Here is a 15,350-nt window from a genome sequence, read left to right as displayed (position 1 = left end):
GGATAAATAGAAATGCCGAATATGGATTGTAAAGAATGCGAAATAAACAAGATAGGAAAGAAGATGATTTTTTAGGACTCAGCACAATGGATCAATTAATGAAGCTTAAAAGGATAATTCTTGAATATGGAGGAATATGGTGCTTGAATTACAATATAAGTAAAAAACTTGGTCCTTATAGAAATAATAACCATAAAAGGGATCTTACTTTAGATATAATTAAAAATACATAGTGGGAGACCCATAATGAATCAGCTTTTCCATAATTCCTGCCAAGATTCTCTCCTCTAGTGGGATTGCAACGGCTCTTGTCTATGAGCTCGATATTGACTCGAGTTTTCGGTCTTGACTCGAGCTCTCGATCTTGACTTGAGCCCGATTCTGACTTGGATCCTTGAATTGATTCGGGATCAACGTTGGTCGGTTTCTGAATCATAAGTTTGATAACTTTACTTTGCATCATAGTTCGACTTGGATTCGAGCTTGATAACGATATCGAGCTCGACATTGATCGGTCCCTCGGGCTCGAAGCTTGTTCGTACCATCTTCGGAACCCATCTCGAAGTTTTACTTCGATCCATTATGTTTTGACCTCGATCAATCGTACGAAGGTCAAAATCTATTTCGACCGTATACAATAGTGAGTATTACTCCTTTATAAATTATGGACATACACCATTAGATAATTATTTATAACATGTAGTAATTTTCTTTTATCGTTAACTAAATAATATTATCTTAGTTCATCATAAAAAATAATTCTTAACGTAGTTTATATACGTTAAATTATAATGACCACAAGCATGTACAATGCTTTAGCTACCTACTCCCACACTTGCTGCACTGTACTCGGTCCTCTCAAATTTAATTAAATCAAATGGGTAACAACCTTTTGATTTCATTTCTTCTTGTTGTCTTCGAGATTGCTGCTCCTGCTGCTGAAGGAAGTCAACACTTTGACTCTCAGCAGACTCTCCCGTCGAGCTGTCCAGCTCCTGACCCTACCCTCAATCACCGGCCGGCTATCGGAATTGTTTGTCATCCCGGCGATGGCGCCTCCGGCCGCCTTAGCAACGCTACTAATATTTCCTACATTGCTGCTTCCTATGTTAAGTTTGCTGAAATGGCTGGTGCTAGAGTCATTCCTCTCATATACACAGCGCCTCCTGAAATTCTCAATCAAGTAAGTATCAATTACTATTCCTTTTTCATATCTCTCGTCTCGTGAATCGTTGAAATTTTAAAAGCAGTAGATGTTATCTTCGATCGGATCGCGCCTATCAATTGCAGTTTGAGATTTGCTAATTCAATTTCTCTTTGCAGAAACTTAATCTTGTTAATGGCATTATCTTCACTGGTGGGTGGGCCAAGGACGGTCTCTATTTTGATGTTATTAAAGGAATTTTCCAGGTGATTATCTACTCTGCTTGTACCTACCTAGACTCATGCTATCATGCTCCTATTGCTGCAATATTTATTAAGTGGAAATACTCTGCATTTGGACTGGAATCTGTGACCAAAAAGTTTGACATAATGAAATTTCCTAGTCTTTTAATTCGAATACAGGATAGTAGCAAAGATGTTCTTTTATTGAAAATCATTATAATGATTTTAAATGCTTCATTGATACTCGCAGAAAGCTTTGGCGAAGAATGATGCTGGCGAGCATTTTCCTATACTTGCAATCTGCTTGGGATATGAACTTTTAACAATGATCATCACCAAGGTAAAGTGTATGGGAGAACATAGATGTTTCATTTAGCTTTATTGAGAATGCACACTTAGAAAAGTCGGTACTATTTAAAATAACATATTGTAATTAGTTGCATAGACACTTGAGGCAATACTATCAAACAAGCAAACTGTAATAAAAGATTTCTGTGGGAAGTCTGAAAGAGTTCCATTATAATTTTGTATGCATAAAATGTAGAGCTTGTAATATTATATTCAGTTCTCAGAATATCCTGATAGTCAATTGCTCATGAATGTGTGCTTAGCATACTCATTGTCTAAGTGCATGTATGCGAGCACATTCCATGTATGACATTGTATAGCATCTGATTAAAGATTATACAGGTATACATGCAGTAAAAGTTAGAAACTCTTTGGAATAAGAGGCAATAAAGAATATGAGTTGTATATTGCTGCCAGTTAGAATTTTCCCTATCTTTTTCTGGTGCTTCCAGTTGTAGATTTTTTTTTTCTTTCATATATACCTAATTTCGCATTCTGAGTTGTACCTTAGTATACTTTGATGTCTGCATATTACTCATACATGTGTGAATTATATCTAAAATATTGCGAAATATTTGATATGTCAAGGTAGGTTTTTTCCAGAAAACCAACTACAAACCAAACATAATATGTCAGGGACACAATCCTGCCTCTTAGACAGTATAGGGAAACAACTTGCACACCTCTATGTGACCCAAACTTTCTCCTATACGATTATCAAATTTTTACATTTTTAAGACTTGAGTTCAGTTGTTTCCATGGGTTGATTTCAAGACATTTCTTTGTCTAATAATAGGACAACAATATCCTCGAGGAATTCAGTGCAGCGAGTCAAGCATCTACAGTACAGTTTGTGGAAAATGTGAATATTGAAGGAACAGTATTTGGAAGGTATATGTTTGTTTGCCTCCTTTATGACTTCATCTTCTTTTTCTTCCCTCTCTTCCAATTTTCTCTTTTCTGCTTTGCTTCTCCATTTTCATTTCAGCTGGGAAAAATGACAGATTACCCTATTCGAAGGGCTTTAAAAGATAAATATAACAGATAGTTGAGTCATAATGGTAAATTCAAGCTTTTCATTGATAGAAAAATAGTAAAGAGGCTTGCCTGATCGGCTTTGAATGTAAGGCTCCCATTGCATTCAAACTCTGTCATAATAGGTAATTTTCGCATGAAAGGAGAGCTTAATATTATTTGGAAAGAACAAAACCTGGCATTTAATGTGATCTGTAAGAACTGTTACTTAAATCTCTTGGCCTTGCTATGTGTAAATTGTTCATCTCGAAGAAGAACGGCAAACGGTGGTTGAAGGACTGATTAAAAAGAGGAAACAAAGGAACTGGTGGTGGTGATGAGCAGAATTGTGCTTATGATGATGGCATATTGGAGGAAGGATTGTCTACTATTCTCTTCCTGCATTTTAAAAGCCTGTTGACCTTATAGCATGCTCAACTCTATATTGAATGAGCACTTATGACCCACATTTGCATATCAAAGAGAATGTATACTCTCATTCATGTAAACTCTTCATTGTACTTTCTTGAGAGCTATGTGAAAGTACAGTGGTTGTGCTTGTGAAGGGGTCAGGTTTCAGTAATAATTCTTATTTTGCTGATATACAACTGGCTATTAACTTTCCTGCAGATTCCCCCATGTTGCTAAAGAAGATGAGTATAGATTGCCTTGTGATGCAAAATCATCATGTGAGTTTTACAAATTAGGTTTTTTCTTGTCCTTGTGTGACACTGCTGTATTTTAGCTTACTTGTGATTTTACAAGATTTACTACATGTTTTATTTTGTCTAGTGAAGATTGTAATTGCTCAATAGTATTACTCTTGAATTATGTCCTAAATCTTTTAGCATATTACATCTAGTAAGGTTTGTATATCAGTTTTGGGTTTTAGAAATGTTAAGATTCTTATGCTGATTTTCATCCAACATTAATTCAGGCGTTTGATCTTCGAGTTACCTGCTATGGGGTTACTTCCATATCTCTTACATTACTTGTTAGTTTCATTCACGCTGCTGTATCTGCAGTTCTATTGCAGCTTGTCTTAGCAAGGAATTCATGTTCCTCCATAAACATTTGCATAACTCATAGACTGTCACCTAGAGATCAGTGATTGTCGCATCAACGTTTGTTTGAAGATTTAATGCAGGAGAGACAAACTTCTTTCGGTGAATGAGTCACGCTAATCTTAGAATACAAGCAGGCTAGATATTCCTCTTGTCTTTGAGTTCTCATATTATCTGTTTTTGCTTCAGGCCTTATTGGGCGCTTTAGGTATGCAGTGATACGGCTGATTAATTGTGTGTTTCCTTATTAATGCTGCAGTTTGGTATATCACCAGAAAGATTTCTAGCGAATAAAGACTTGAGTGGCTTTTTCAGGGTCTTGACAACTAGTACGGATGAAAACAACAAGGTACATGTTGAATTCTACCACTTTTCTCTGCTGGGATATTTCTGGTGAATGTTTGCAATTGATAAGATATCTAGTAGATATTCTTTTTGAACTGATTTGTTTTGATTAATTAATTATCTGATTCAGGTCTATGTCTCTACTATTCAAGCTAAACGTTATCCTATAGCTGGTTTTCAATGGCACCCAGAGGTACCATCTTTGGCGTCTAACTTCAGATTTACAATTAATATGTGAAATATGCAGTAACTTAATAGTTGTTAGATATAACAACGTGAGATAGCATAGTGTAATGTTTTCCTAGCTATTTTCATTCTTTGAGTGGCTTTGGTGTTCTTAAATTACGTTACAGATTACGTTTTAGTGGGTAGTGCACAAAGGTTATTGGTAGGTTCATGAAAAAGGTTCTGACAGATGAGCAAGTCATGATTGCTGCACTCTGGGTATCTGATAAAAAGAAATATTTCTTCTGCTCTCTCATGATTTATTCTAAAGGAACAATTATCATGTGAATGTTTTACGTTTGCCAATATCCCATTTATCATCGATGACTCCAAGGCTATATTGTGAGTCGGGGCCAAGGCTTCGACATGCTCTCTCCATTGAAATAAATCCTTCTTCTTGAAAGGGGATCATCTAATCTACCTCTTGCGGGCGCTTTCAAGCAGTTCAAAAGAAAGACCTTTTATACACACTCATCTTATTTTCATGTTTTCATTGGAGTAAAGATATTAATTATAGGCTTATGTTAAAACGAGCAGAGTTAATACACCATTTTAATGTCCTTTGAAATTTTCCTTGGAGATAGTAGCTCATCTTAATGCAAAAACGCGACCTTTTATCTTGACACAATTCTTTTACCTGAAATTCCAAATTTAAATGCTTTTAGCTGGTTATGTTACTGCAGAAAAATGTTTTCGAATGGGGCTCATCAAGGATTCCACATTCTGAGGATGCAGTTCAAGTTACTACACATGTTGCCAACTATTTTATTAGGTATAGACCCTTCTTACCTTTCCTGTCTGCCGAGGATGATCCGGAGGTGTGGGATGGGGTGGGGAATCTTGGGGATTGGTTCAGATCCAGGCATACTGTCAGGGACGGGAAATGCTTTCTGGTTATCAATTATCTGATAATCCTAATTTCTAAGATGAGATATTGAAGAGAACCAATGCTTTCCTAATATGTAGTTATAGGTTGAGTGCATCCACTATGGCACTGGATTCATTTGTATTGCTCATAAGTTGGCAAAGACAGATTTTAAGGCTACCGGTTGTCTTGGATATAAACATACAGATGTGCACAAGTAGTATGAACTAATTGAGGGGCATGCTTTTCACAAATTCTTCTTACTCTTCAACTGCAACTGTTTAACTTTTGCATATTGTGATTAAGAGTATGATAGGCATAAGCACTTTCATCCTCTTATCATCCTACTTCATATCTGCACCTAGCCAAATATACCTATCTTTTCCTAATTATTTCTTGCCCTGTCCGGAGCCGGAATTGAGTCAAGTTATACATGCGCCTCTATTAACCCATCCCCCTTTTTTTAAAATTTTATTTTGCTGTTGTGCTTCTAGGTTTGTAAGTTTTATTTGTATATTTTAAATTGCAGTGAAGCTAGAAAGTCTTCTAACAAGCCAGTAGCTCGCGAAGTGCTTGATAATCTCATCTACAATTACAGTCCCATTTATGGTGGGAAGGCAGGGTAAGTCAGGCAGCAATTTCAGGTTGGTTGAAAATTAACACATTGATTTCAGGAACTTGATTCTCTTTTGTCTTGTTCTGTAGGAAGGGTTTTGATGAGGTTTATCTCTTCACTCCGCATTCTGCCTTGAGCTATCTATAGAGGAAAAAGAGCAAAAGCAGTGTAATTGAGCACCAACAACTGTGCAATCTAAGATGCACGTGAAGACTTGGAGTTGCGGGCAGTATGTGATGTTCACTGCTGGAATTGCTTTTCAATCTCCAGTTAACTGTTCTCACCACCAAATTGGGAATGTTAAAACTAGTTGTATGGTGATTTTTTAGTCTTCTGCTGTCCACCCTTCTATGAAATAAAACATTGATTTGAGTTATTCTGTGAGCCTTCATATCTCAAATAACCATGTGCTGGCTACAGCCTACTAGTTCTTGGTAGTATTGTCTGGAGGGATGTAAAATATTGTGTTTAATTTGCTATAAATTTAAAGCAGCATTGTCTTAAGTTGTGACTGAATCGTTTATAGTACTAACTAGAAATTTGTTTATGTAGTTTGACACCCCAAATTTTTTCAATAGCATTTAACATATCGTTGTTGATGGTTGACTATTGGCAGAACTGTCACGACCCAAAATCCAACTAGTCGTGATGGCACCTAACCCAACACGTTAAGCTAATTAACAACTAACCAATCTAATGATATTTATAAAGAGAAGAAATGATAATACAACTGCTTTTATACAAGTCAATGTGTATGTGAAGTCATGAATGACGCAATGTCGTACAACATGAGGAAAATGCATCTCTATGCATGTATGTCAAGTGTGCATGTCGAATGCAATGCAATTCAGTGATAAAACCATATGCATACTCTCAGAGTATCAATTCACTCGGTCCTCCCAGTCACTCAGTCCTCCCAATCACTCGGCACTCGTACTCAATAGGTACCTGCGCTCACTAGGGGTGTACAGACTCCGGAGGGGCTCCTTCAGCCCAAGCGCTATAACAAGCCAATCATGGCATAAATCAATAAAACATGCTGCGGCGTGCAGCCCGTTCTCATCAATATCCTCACCATCAGGCTCTCGACCTCACTCAGTCATCAATCTCTCTAGTCTCTCGGGCTCACAATGTCATGAAAATCATCCCAAAATGATGATGTGATGTATCAATAAATGGTAACAGAGACTGAGATATGATATGCAAATGAATGCGCATGACTGAGTATGTAATTGCAATGTAAGCAAATAACTCAACAACAAAAATGATCTCAGTGGGTCCCAACATGATAAACATATAGCCTAGACATGGTTTCTAACATGGATCACAGCTCAATTACTCCAGCACATAGAGATTTCATAGATACAAATAAGATTAGGTAACTACACAGTACCACAGATATAACTGAGTCACAATTCACACGGTGCACGCCCACACGCCCACACGCCCGTCAACTAGCATGTGCGTCACCTCAATACCAAACACATAACACGTATAATCAGGGTTCTGTGATGACCCAAAATGTCATCTTTAAATTTAATAAGTAATTCTGTATTCTAAGACCTCGAAAAATACCATTTATCATTCCTCAACTTGCGTGCGTTGTCCGTACAATTTTCCGAAAAGTTTTTATAAGAAAAATGGATTAAAAGGTGAAATAGAGCTTTAAGACTCAACTGAGTGGACTTTGGTCAATATTTTGAGCAAACAGACCCGGATCAGTATTTTGACAATTTCGGTAGGTCCGTATCGTGATTTGGGACTTGGGCGTATGCCCGGAATCGAATTCCGAGGTCCCTAGCCCGAGATATGGAATTTTGATGAAAAATTAAAAGCTTGAAAGCTTAATAATTTCTAAGAAATTACTGATGTTGGATTTATTGACCTCGGGTCCGTATTTTAGTTCCGGAGCCCTCTATAGATCCACTATAATATTTATGACTTGTCTGCCGAATTTGGAGAGAAACGGAGTTGATTTGACGTGATTCGGACGTACGGTTGTAAAAATATAAGTTTTAAATTTTTTTTGAAAATTTCCTTTGAATTGGTGTCTGATTCGTAGTTCTTGGTATTATTTTGGCGATTTGATCGCGCGAGCAAGTTCGTATGATGTTTTAGGACTTGGGTGCATGTTTGGTTTGGAGCCCCGAGGGCTCGGGTTGGTTTCGGGTGGTTAACGGATCATTTTTGAACTTGAGGAAACTGCAAAAACCTGCTTCTGGTTTCCTTCTTCGCGTTCGCGAGGGGAGTCTCGCATTCGCGAAGAGCAAATTGGGGCTGGCACATTTTGTGCTTCGCGTTCACGACAGAGAGAACACGTTCACGAAGGCTTGAGGTGCGAAGCTTCGCGTTCACGATCGAAGCCTCGCGTTCGCGAAGGGAAAGGGGCTGGCCAGGACAGTCATTCGGGAAGGCCAAGCCAGGCAAGCTTCGCGTTCGCAAAGTAGCTCTCGCATTCGCGAAGAGTAAAATTGGGCAGTAGGAATTTGTGCTTCGCGAACGCGAGGCACTGACCGCGTTCGCGAAGGGTAAAAATCCAAGAAACAGAACTTATGTTCTGGAAATGGGGTTCCGATCCATTTTCAACTCTTTTCCATTTTTGAGCTCGGGTAAGGCGATTTTTGGGCGATTTTCACGGTAAAACATTGGGGTAAGTGTTCCTTATCCTATATTGATTATATTTCATGATTTCGTACTCATTTATATCATGAATCCGTGAATTTTTGGAAGAAAAATCAGATTTTTATAAAATCTTCCAAATACGAAAATTTAAGATTTGAAGGTCCCTTTGACATCAGAATTGGATAATTTTGGTATGGTTGGACTCGTCTGGAATGGGTGTTCGGATTTCGTAAATTTTTCCGGGATTTGAGACGTGGGTCCCACTGCCGAATATTTTAATGAATTTCAAATTTTATTCAGAAAATTAGTAAATTTATATGGAATTAATTTCTATGATTCGTATTGAGTATATTGAATTATTTGTGAATAGATTTGAAGCTTTCGGAGACAAATTTAAAAGGAAAAGTTGTGGTTGAGTAATTGATTGGAATTTGCAATGAGAGGTAAGTGTTGTGGTTAACCTTGACTTTAGGGAATAAAACCCTCAAATTATTTGTTATGTGAATTGCATGTGAACGACGTATAGGCGAGGTGACGAGTGTCTATACGTCGTCAAATTAATTGTTTGCCTTCTTACTTGAAAAATCATAAATTATTTTAAATCATGAATTAATTATTATAATAATTATTTCTCTCCTATTCTTTGTCAAATATTAATTCTTAAATTCCTGCATTAATTGTTACATGCTATTTGAATTATGTGCCTTAATTGTTATTTGACATTTAGCATATTAGATATTAAACTGCATATTTTCTCTCCGATTTTCATCATAATTTGCTATTTGCCTTTGTTTGTTTCATAATTAAATCATAATTATTGTATGCTTGTTGTCTTATAATTTTATATTAATTGTTACATTTATTGGGAAAATTTCTTCTATAAGAACTGAATGTGAATATATTGTGAGAGCGGGTTGCACGCTGCAACAAAATTGAATGTGAATATATTGTGAGAGCGGGTTTCACGCTGCAACAGAATTGATGGAAATGATAATTGGTTATGACTGCTGAGTTGACTTCAATTATTATAAATGAGTTACCTGATTTATTTCTATTATTGTTGTTGTTACTAATATTGCGTACAGGTAATGTAAGTGACCCGCCTTAGTCTCGTCACTACTTCATCGAGGTTAGGCTCAGCACTTACCGGTACATGGGATCGGTTGTACTGATACTACACTTTGCACTTCTTGTGCAGATTTCAGAGTTGGTCCTAGTGACGTGCCATAGACTTGCTCGAATTTCAGCTACTCGGAGGAAACTTGAGGTATAACTGCATGGCATCCGCAGTTATGAAGTCCCCGTCTATTTTACTTTAGCTGTGTGTTTATTTCCAGACAGCTTTATTATATTCAGACCTTTGTTTGTATTATTCTAGAAGCTCGTGCACTTGTGACACCAATTCTGGGATGGTATTTAGACACCATTGTTTTTATGGATTATTCACTATATTTCAGACTTTACTTCCGCGTTTGTTCTTTGATTATTAATAAATTTAAAAATTATTTTCAAAATAGATAATATTATTCTAACGTTGGCTTACCTAGCAAGTGAAATGTTAGGCGCCATCACGGTCCGAAGGTGGAAATTTTGGGTCGTGACAGTTGGTATCAGAGCACTAGGTTACATAGGTCTCACGAGTCACGAGCAAGCTTAGCAGAGTCTGAAGGATCGGTACGGAGACGTCTGTACTTATCTCTCAGAGGTTATGGAGTTTAGGAACAATTTCACTTCTATTTTACTCGGGCGTGCGATTTTATTCTATTATTGATGATTGAACTCTTCTATTCTTGTCCTCTCGCAAATGGCGACAACACGCACTGCGTCTACAACCGGACAGGAGCCAGATCCCCCGGTGACAGCTACGACTAGGGGCAAAGGTCGAGGCTGAGGTCATGCTAGAGGCCGAGGTAGAGCTCAGTCCAGAGCTCGAGCAACTGCACCTATTGTAGATTCTCAGGTGGATCTTCAGGAGGAGGTTCCAGTACAGAATGTACTAGTTGGTCCTATTCAGGTCCCGATACTTCAGGAAGCTCTAGTCCGTTTGGTAAGTCTTAGGGAGGGCGTGGCCCAGAATGGTACATTTCCAGTGGCACCAGCCGTCTCACAGGCTGGGGGAGGAGCACAAACTCCCACTACTCCCGCTCCGGAGCAGATGGCTCCCCAGAATCAGGCTTCAGCAGCCCCGCCAGTTGGGGTAGTTCAGCCAGTTATTGCGGAACAGATCGGTGATAGGCCCGCCATGTCTTTTGAGGCGTTATTGAGACTGGATAAGTTTACCAAGCTCTTTCCAGTTCACTTCAGTGGTACAACTTCTGAGGACCCACAGGATTATCTTGAACACTGCCATGAAGTGCTGCGGAACATAGGTATAGTTGAGACCAATGGGGTTGATTTTGCTGTATTTCAGATGACGGGTTCTGCTAAGAGATAGTGGAGAGATTATACATTGACCAGACCAGTTGGCTCGCCTGCACTTACCTGGGAGCAGTTCTCTCAGCTATTTCTGGAGAAGTTCCTCCCTATCACAATGAGAGAGGAATTCTACAAGCAATTTGAGCATCTACAGCAGAGCAGTATGATTGTTACTCAGTATGAGTCCCGTTTTGTGGATTTAGCCCGTCATGCTCTCCTTTTACTACCTACGGAGGGAGATAGCGTGAGGAGGTTTATTGAGGGACTCACTCACCCTATCAGACTTCAGATGGCCAAGGAGACCGAAAATGAGATTTCTTTTCAGGCAGCTGCTAATATCGCAAGGAGGATCGATATGGTTCTTGCACAGGAGAGAGGGCAGAGGTCCAATAAGAGGCCTCGTTAGTTCGGTGGTTTCAGTGGTGCCTCGTCTGGAGGCAGGGGTAATTTTGGTAGGGGTCATCCTCCCAGGCCGTTTCATTAAGCACTTCATGCATCTTCCGGTGCTTCAAGGAGTCACAGTCCTATTATGCCTTACTCTGGGAAGCCAACATTCAGTGCACATTCAGCTCCTATCAGTGCATCACCACTCCAGAGTTACTACAGTGGTTATCCGGCCCATTTGGGTCAGCTTCAGCTTCAGCAGCCACGGCATCAGGATGGGTGTTATGAGTGTGGGAACATTGGTCACATCAGGAGATATTGCCCTAGATTGGCGAGTAACAGATCTCGGCAAGATTTTCGTGCCATCATACCGGCACCGGTTGCTTCACCGCTTGCTCAGCCAGCTAGAGGTAGGGGTCAGGCAGCTAGAGGTGGAGGTCAGGCTATTAGAGGTGGAGGTCAGATCGTTAGAGGTGGAGGCCAGCCAGTCGGAGGCCGTCCCAGGGACGCAGTTCAGAGTGGTGGGGCCCAGCCCCGATTTTATGCTTTTCTAGCTAAGCCTGAGGCCGAGTCATCTGATGCTGTAATCACAGGTATTATTCTAGTTTTCCATAGAGATGTTTCAGTTCTATTTGATCCAGGATCTACTTATTCCTATGTGTCCTCCTATTTTGCTTCATATTTGGTTGTGCCTTGTGATTCTCTGAGTGCTTCTGTGTGTGTATCTACACCGGTGGGAGACTCTGTTGTAGTAGATCATGTCTATTGTTCGTGTGTGGTTATTATTGGTAATCTTGAGACTAGTGTGGATCTTCTGCTTCTTGATATGGTTGATTTTAATGTCATCTTGGGTATAGATTGGCTGTCTCCTTATCATTCTATATTGGATTTTCATGACAAGACAGTGACCCTAGATATGCCGGGGTTACCTCGGTTAGAGTGAAAAGGAACTCCTGGTCATTCTGCTAGCACGATTATTTCTTATATAAAAGCTCGGCGTATGGTAGAGAAAGGGTGTCTAGCCTATTTGGCTTATATTCGCGATCCCAGTGCGTATGTTCCTTCTATGGACTCAGTACCAGTTGTTCGTGAATTTCCAGAAGTATTTCCTGCAGATTTGCCGGGGATGCCACCCGACAGAGATATTGACTTCTGTATTGATTTGGCTCCGGGCACTCAGCCCATTTCTATTTCACCATACCGTATGGCCCCGCCAGAGTTGAAAGAATTGAAAGAGTAGTTACAAGACTTGCTTAATCAGGGATTCATTAGACCCAGTGTCTCGCCCTGGGGTACACCAGTATTATTTGTAAAGAAGAAAGATGGCTCTATGCGGATGTGTATAGATTATCAGCAGTTGAACAAAGCCACTATCAAAAACAAATATCTGCTGCCAAGAATTGATGACTTATTTGATCAGCTTCAGGGTGCCAAGGTATTTTCGAAGATCGATTTGAGGTCTGGTTACCATCAGTTGAAGATTAGGGCATCTGATGTCCCTAAAACAGCTTTTCGAACTCTGTATGGGCATTACGAATTCCTTGTGATGTCATTTGGGTTGACAAATGCCCCAACATCATTTATGGATTTGATGAATCGGGTGTTCAAGCCTTATTTGGATTCTTTTGTGGTTGTATTCATTGATGATATCTTGATTTACTCCAGCAGTCGAGAGGAACATGAGCAGCATCTTCGAAGTGTGCTTCACACCTTGAAGAATAATCAGTTATATGCCAAGTTTTCAAAATGTGAGTTTTGGTTAGACTCAGTTGCCTTTTTGGGGCATGTTGTATCTGCAGAAGGCATAAAGGTGGATCCTAAGAAGATTGAGGCTATTTAGAATTGGCCTAGCCCTACTTCAGTTACAGAGATCCGGAGTTTCCTGGGTTTAGTAGGTTATTATCGTCGGTTCGTGGAAGGGTTTTCATCTATAGCAAGCCCATTGACCAGATTGACCCAGAAAGGTGTCCCATTTATATGGTCAAACGAGTGTGAGTTGAGCTTTCAGAAGCTCAAGACCGCTTTGACTACGGCGCCAGTGTTGGTATTACCCACAGGTTCAGGATTGTATACGGTATATTGTGACGCATCTCACATTGGGCTTGGTGCATTATTAATTCAAGATGGCAAGGTAATTGCATATGCGTCGCGGCAGTTGAAAGTTCACAAGAAAAAACCTCGACATATAGCTTCTGCCCAGGCATCGTCGCATCTGCGACACACTTAGCCGCTTCTGCGATGTCGTTTTTGTGACAAACGTTCCTCTTCTGCGGAGAGGCACTGGAGAAATGGCCTCGCACCTGCGGAGAAATATCCGCTCCTGCGACATCGCAGGTGCGACACAAGGACCCGCATATGTGCCAACTCCCGCTCCTGCACTCAAAATCTCGCATCTGTACGCACGTAGGTGCACTACAAAAATCTGCTTCTATGGTGTTCCTCACCAGATCTCACCTCACTTCTGTGATGGACAACCCACATCTGCAAAGTCGCTTTTGTGGCCAAGACTCCGCAGATGCGGCTACACCAGTACCAGCAACTCTTCAACAAGGTAACAAGAGGAAAAATTATCTGAATCACGTCCGTAACTCACCCGAGCCACTCGAGATCCCGAGAAAATATACCAACAAGCCCCATAACATAATACGGACCTACTCAAGGCCTCAAATCACACATAACAATATTGAAACGACGAGTCGCACCTCAATTCGTACTTGAATGAACTTTGAACTTTGAACTTTCAACTTCCAAAACTTGCGCCGAAACCTATCAAATCAACCCAGAATGAACCCAAATTTTGCACACAAGTCCCATATGACATAAAAAAGCTATTTCAATTCCCAGACACACCGAGATTGGTGCTAATTCCAATTCAGCTCACAGGTTCTGAAGACTATGGCCTATGGAGCAGATCGATGCGACTAGCTCTAAAGGCTAAGAGAAAATTAGGGTTCATCACAGGGGATTGCACAAAGGAATCATTCAATGATGCTCTCCATGAGGAATGAGAGACTTGCATGGAATAGTGCACTCCTGGATCATGAACTCGGTCTCAAAGGATCTCATCAGTGGAATCATATATGCATCTGATGCGTTTGCCATAGGGCAATTTCAAGGCTTTCTCAAGGAACCGACTCTGTTGCTGTTTACTTTACCAAGCTGAAAGAGCTTTGGGCAGAATACGATGTGTTGGTGCCTTCACAGAATTGTGGTTGTGCAAAGGCTAAGAACACATTGTTCATCTACATCAGCAACGACTGATGCAGTTCCTAAATGGCCTGAATGATACATATGATCAAGCACGTTGCCAGATTTTGATGAAGATCACTGAACCAACACTTAATAAAGCATATGCACTGATCACTCAAGATGAAAGTTAACAAGCTTTGGAAAACCTCTCAGTGACAGAAAAACTCGATCCTTTGGCTATGCAAGAAAGAAGAGGCCAAGGTTATCGTGGAAGGAAGCAGTTCCTACAGTGTGAGCATTGCAAAATGAAAGGACACTCTAAGAAAAATTGCTTCAAAATCATTGGGTATCCAGATGACTTCAAAATGAAGAGAGGTCATTAACCAAAGAGGAAGTCATATGGCATCCAATAATGTAGAAGGACCACCTGCAGTAGTGAATTCACAAAGCAAAGGAGGTGATTATTTCTTCATTGAGGCTCAATATCAACAGATTCTAAGCCTACTCAACAAGGAAGGACCTAGTGATACATCAATGCAGACACAAGCTAAAATGGCAGGTACTATTTGTTCAACAATTTGTTCACTTTCATCGAGTATGCATCCAGGCGAGTGAATTGTTGATTCAGGTGCTACATACCATATAACTTCCACTTTGAACCTGTTAAGAAATATTCAGAGTATTGACAAGCATAAAAGGGATTCATAAGGTTACCTAATGGAACTAGTACTGATATTACTCATATTGGTAATTCACAATTATTAACTGATAGCATATCAAAAATGCCCTTCATGTGCCAGAGTTTATGTTTAATTTGATGTCAGTATCAAAGTTAACAAGAGACCTATCATGTGCTGCTATTTTTTTGCCTGGGTGG

The 15,350-nt window shown here is 39.8% G+C and overlaps 1 protein-coding gene across 1 annotated transcript; it reads left to right on the top strand.

The window, feature by feature from the left end:
- Positions 1 to 801: 801 nt before the first annotated feature.
- LOC107760660 (gamma-glutamyl hydrolase 2-like) lies at positions 802 to 6,367 on the top strand. The gene is made up of 10 exons (XM_016578744.2): positions 802 to 1,183; positions 1,324 to 1,410; positions 1,637 to 1,726; positions 2,531 to 2,639; positions 3,379 to 3,437; positions 4,072 to 4,161; positions 4,288 to 4,350; positions 5,066 to 5,154; positions 5,777 to 5,869; positions 5,953 to 6,367. Exons 1-10 carry the CDS (start codon positions 878 to 880, stop codon positions 6,008 to 6,010), a joined length of 1,044 nt encoding a protein of 347 aa, XP_016434230.1. The 5' UTR covers positions 802 to 877; the 3' UTR covers positions 6,011 to 6,367.
- Positions 6,368 to 15,350: the final 8,983 nt, after the last annotated feature.

Source organism: Nicotiana tabacum, chromosome 2 (genome assembly GCF_000715075.1).
Source record: "Nicotiana tabacum cultivar K326 chromosome 2, ASM71507v2, whole genome shotgun sequence".
NCBI lineage: Eukaryota > Viridiplantae > Streptophyta > Magnoliopsida > Solanales > Solanaceae > Nicotiana > Nicotiana tabacum.
The sequence above is the reverse complement of the archived record's forward strand: the minus strand, read 5'-3'. Positions and strand labels throughout refer to the sequence as shown.

Excerpts from the sequence above, each read along its gene's own strand:
- LOC107760660 (XM_016578744.2), top strand. The coding sequence starts at position 878 with ATGGGTAACAACCTTTTGATTTCATTTCTTCTTGTTGTCTTCGAGATT. Across the intron at positions 1,727-2,530 it reads TAACAATGATCATCACCAAG|GACAACAATATCCTCGAGGA; the intron begins GTAAAGTGTATG and ends GTCTAATAATAG. Across the intron at positions 5,155-5,776 it reads GTTGCCAACTATTTTATTAG|TGAAGCTAGAAAGTCTTCTA; the intron begins GTATAGACCCTT and ends TTTAAATTGCAG.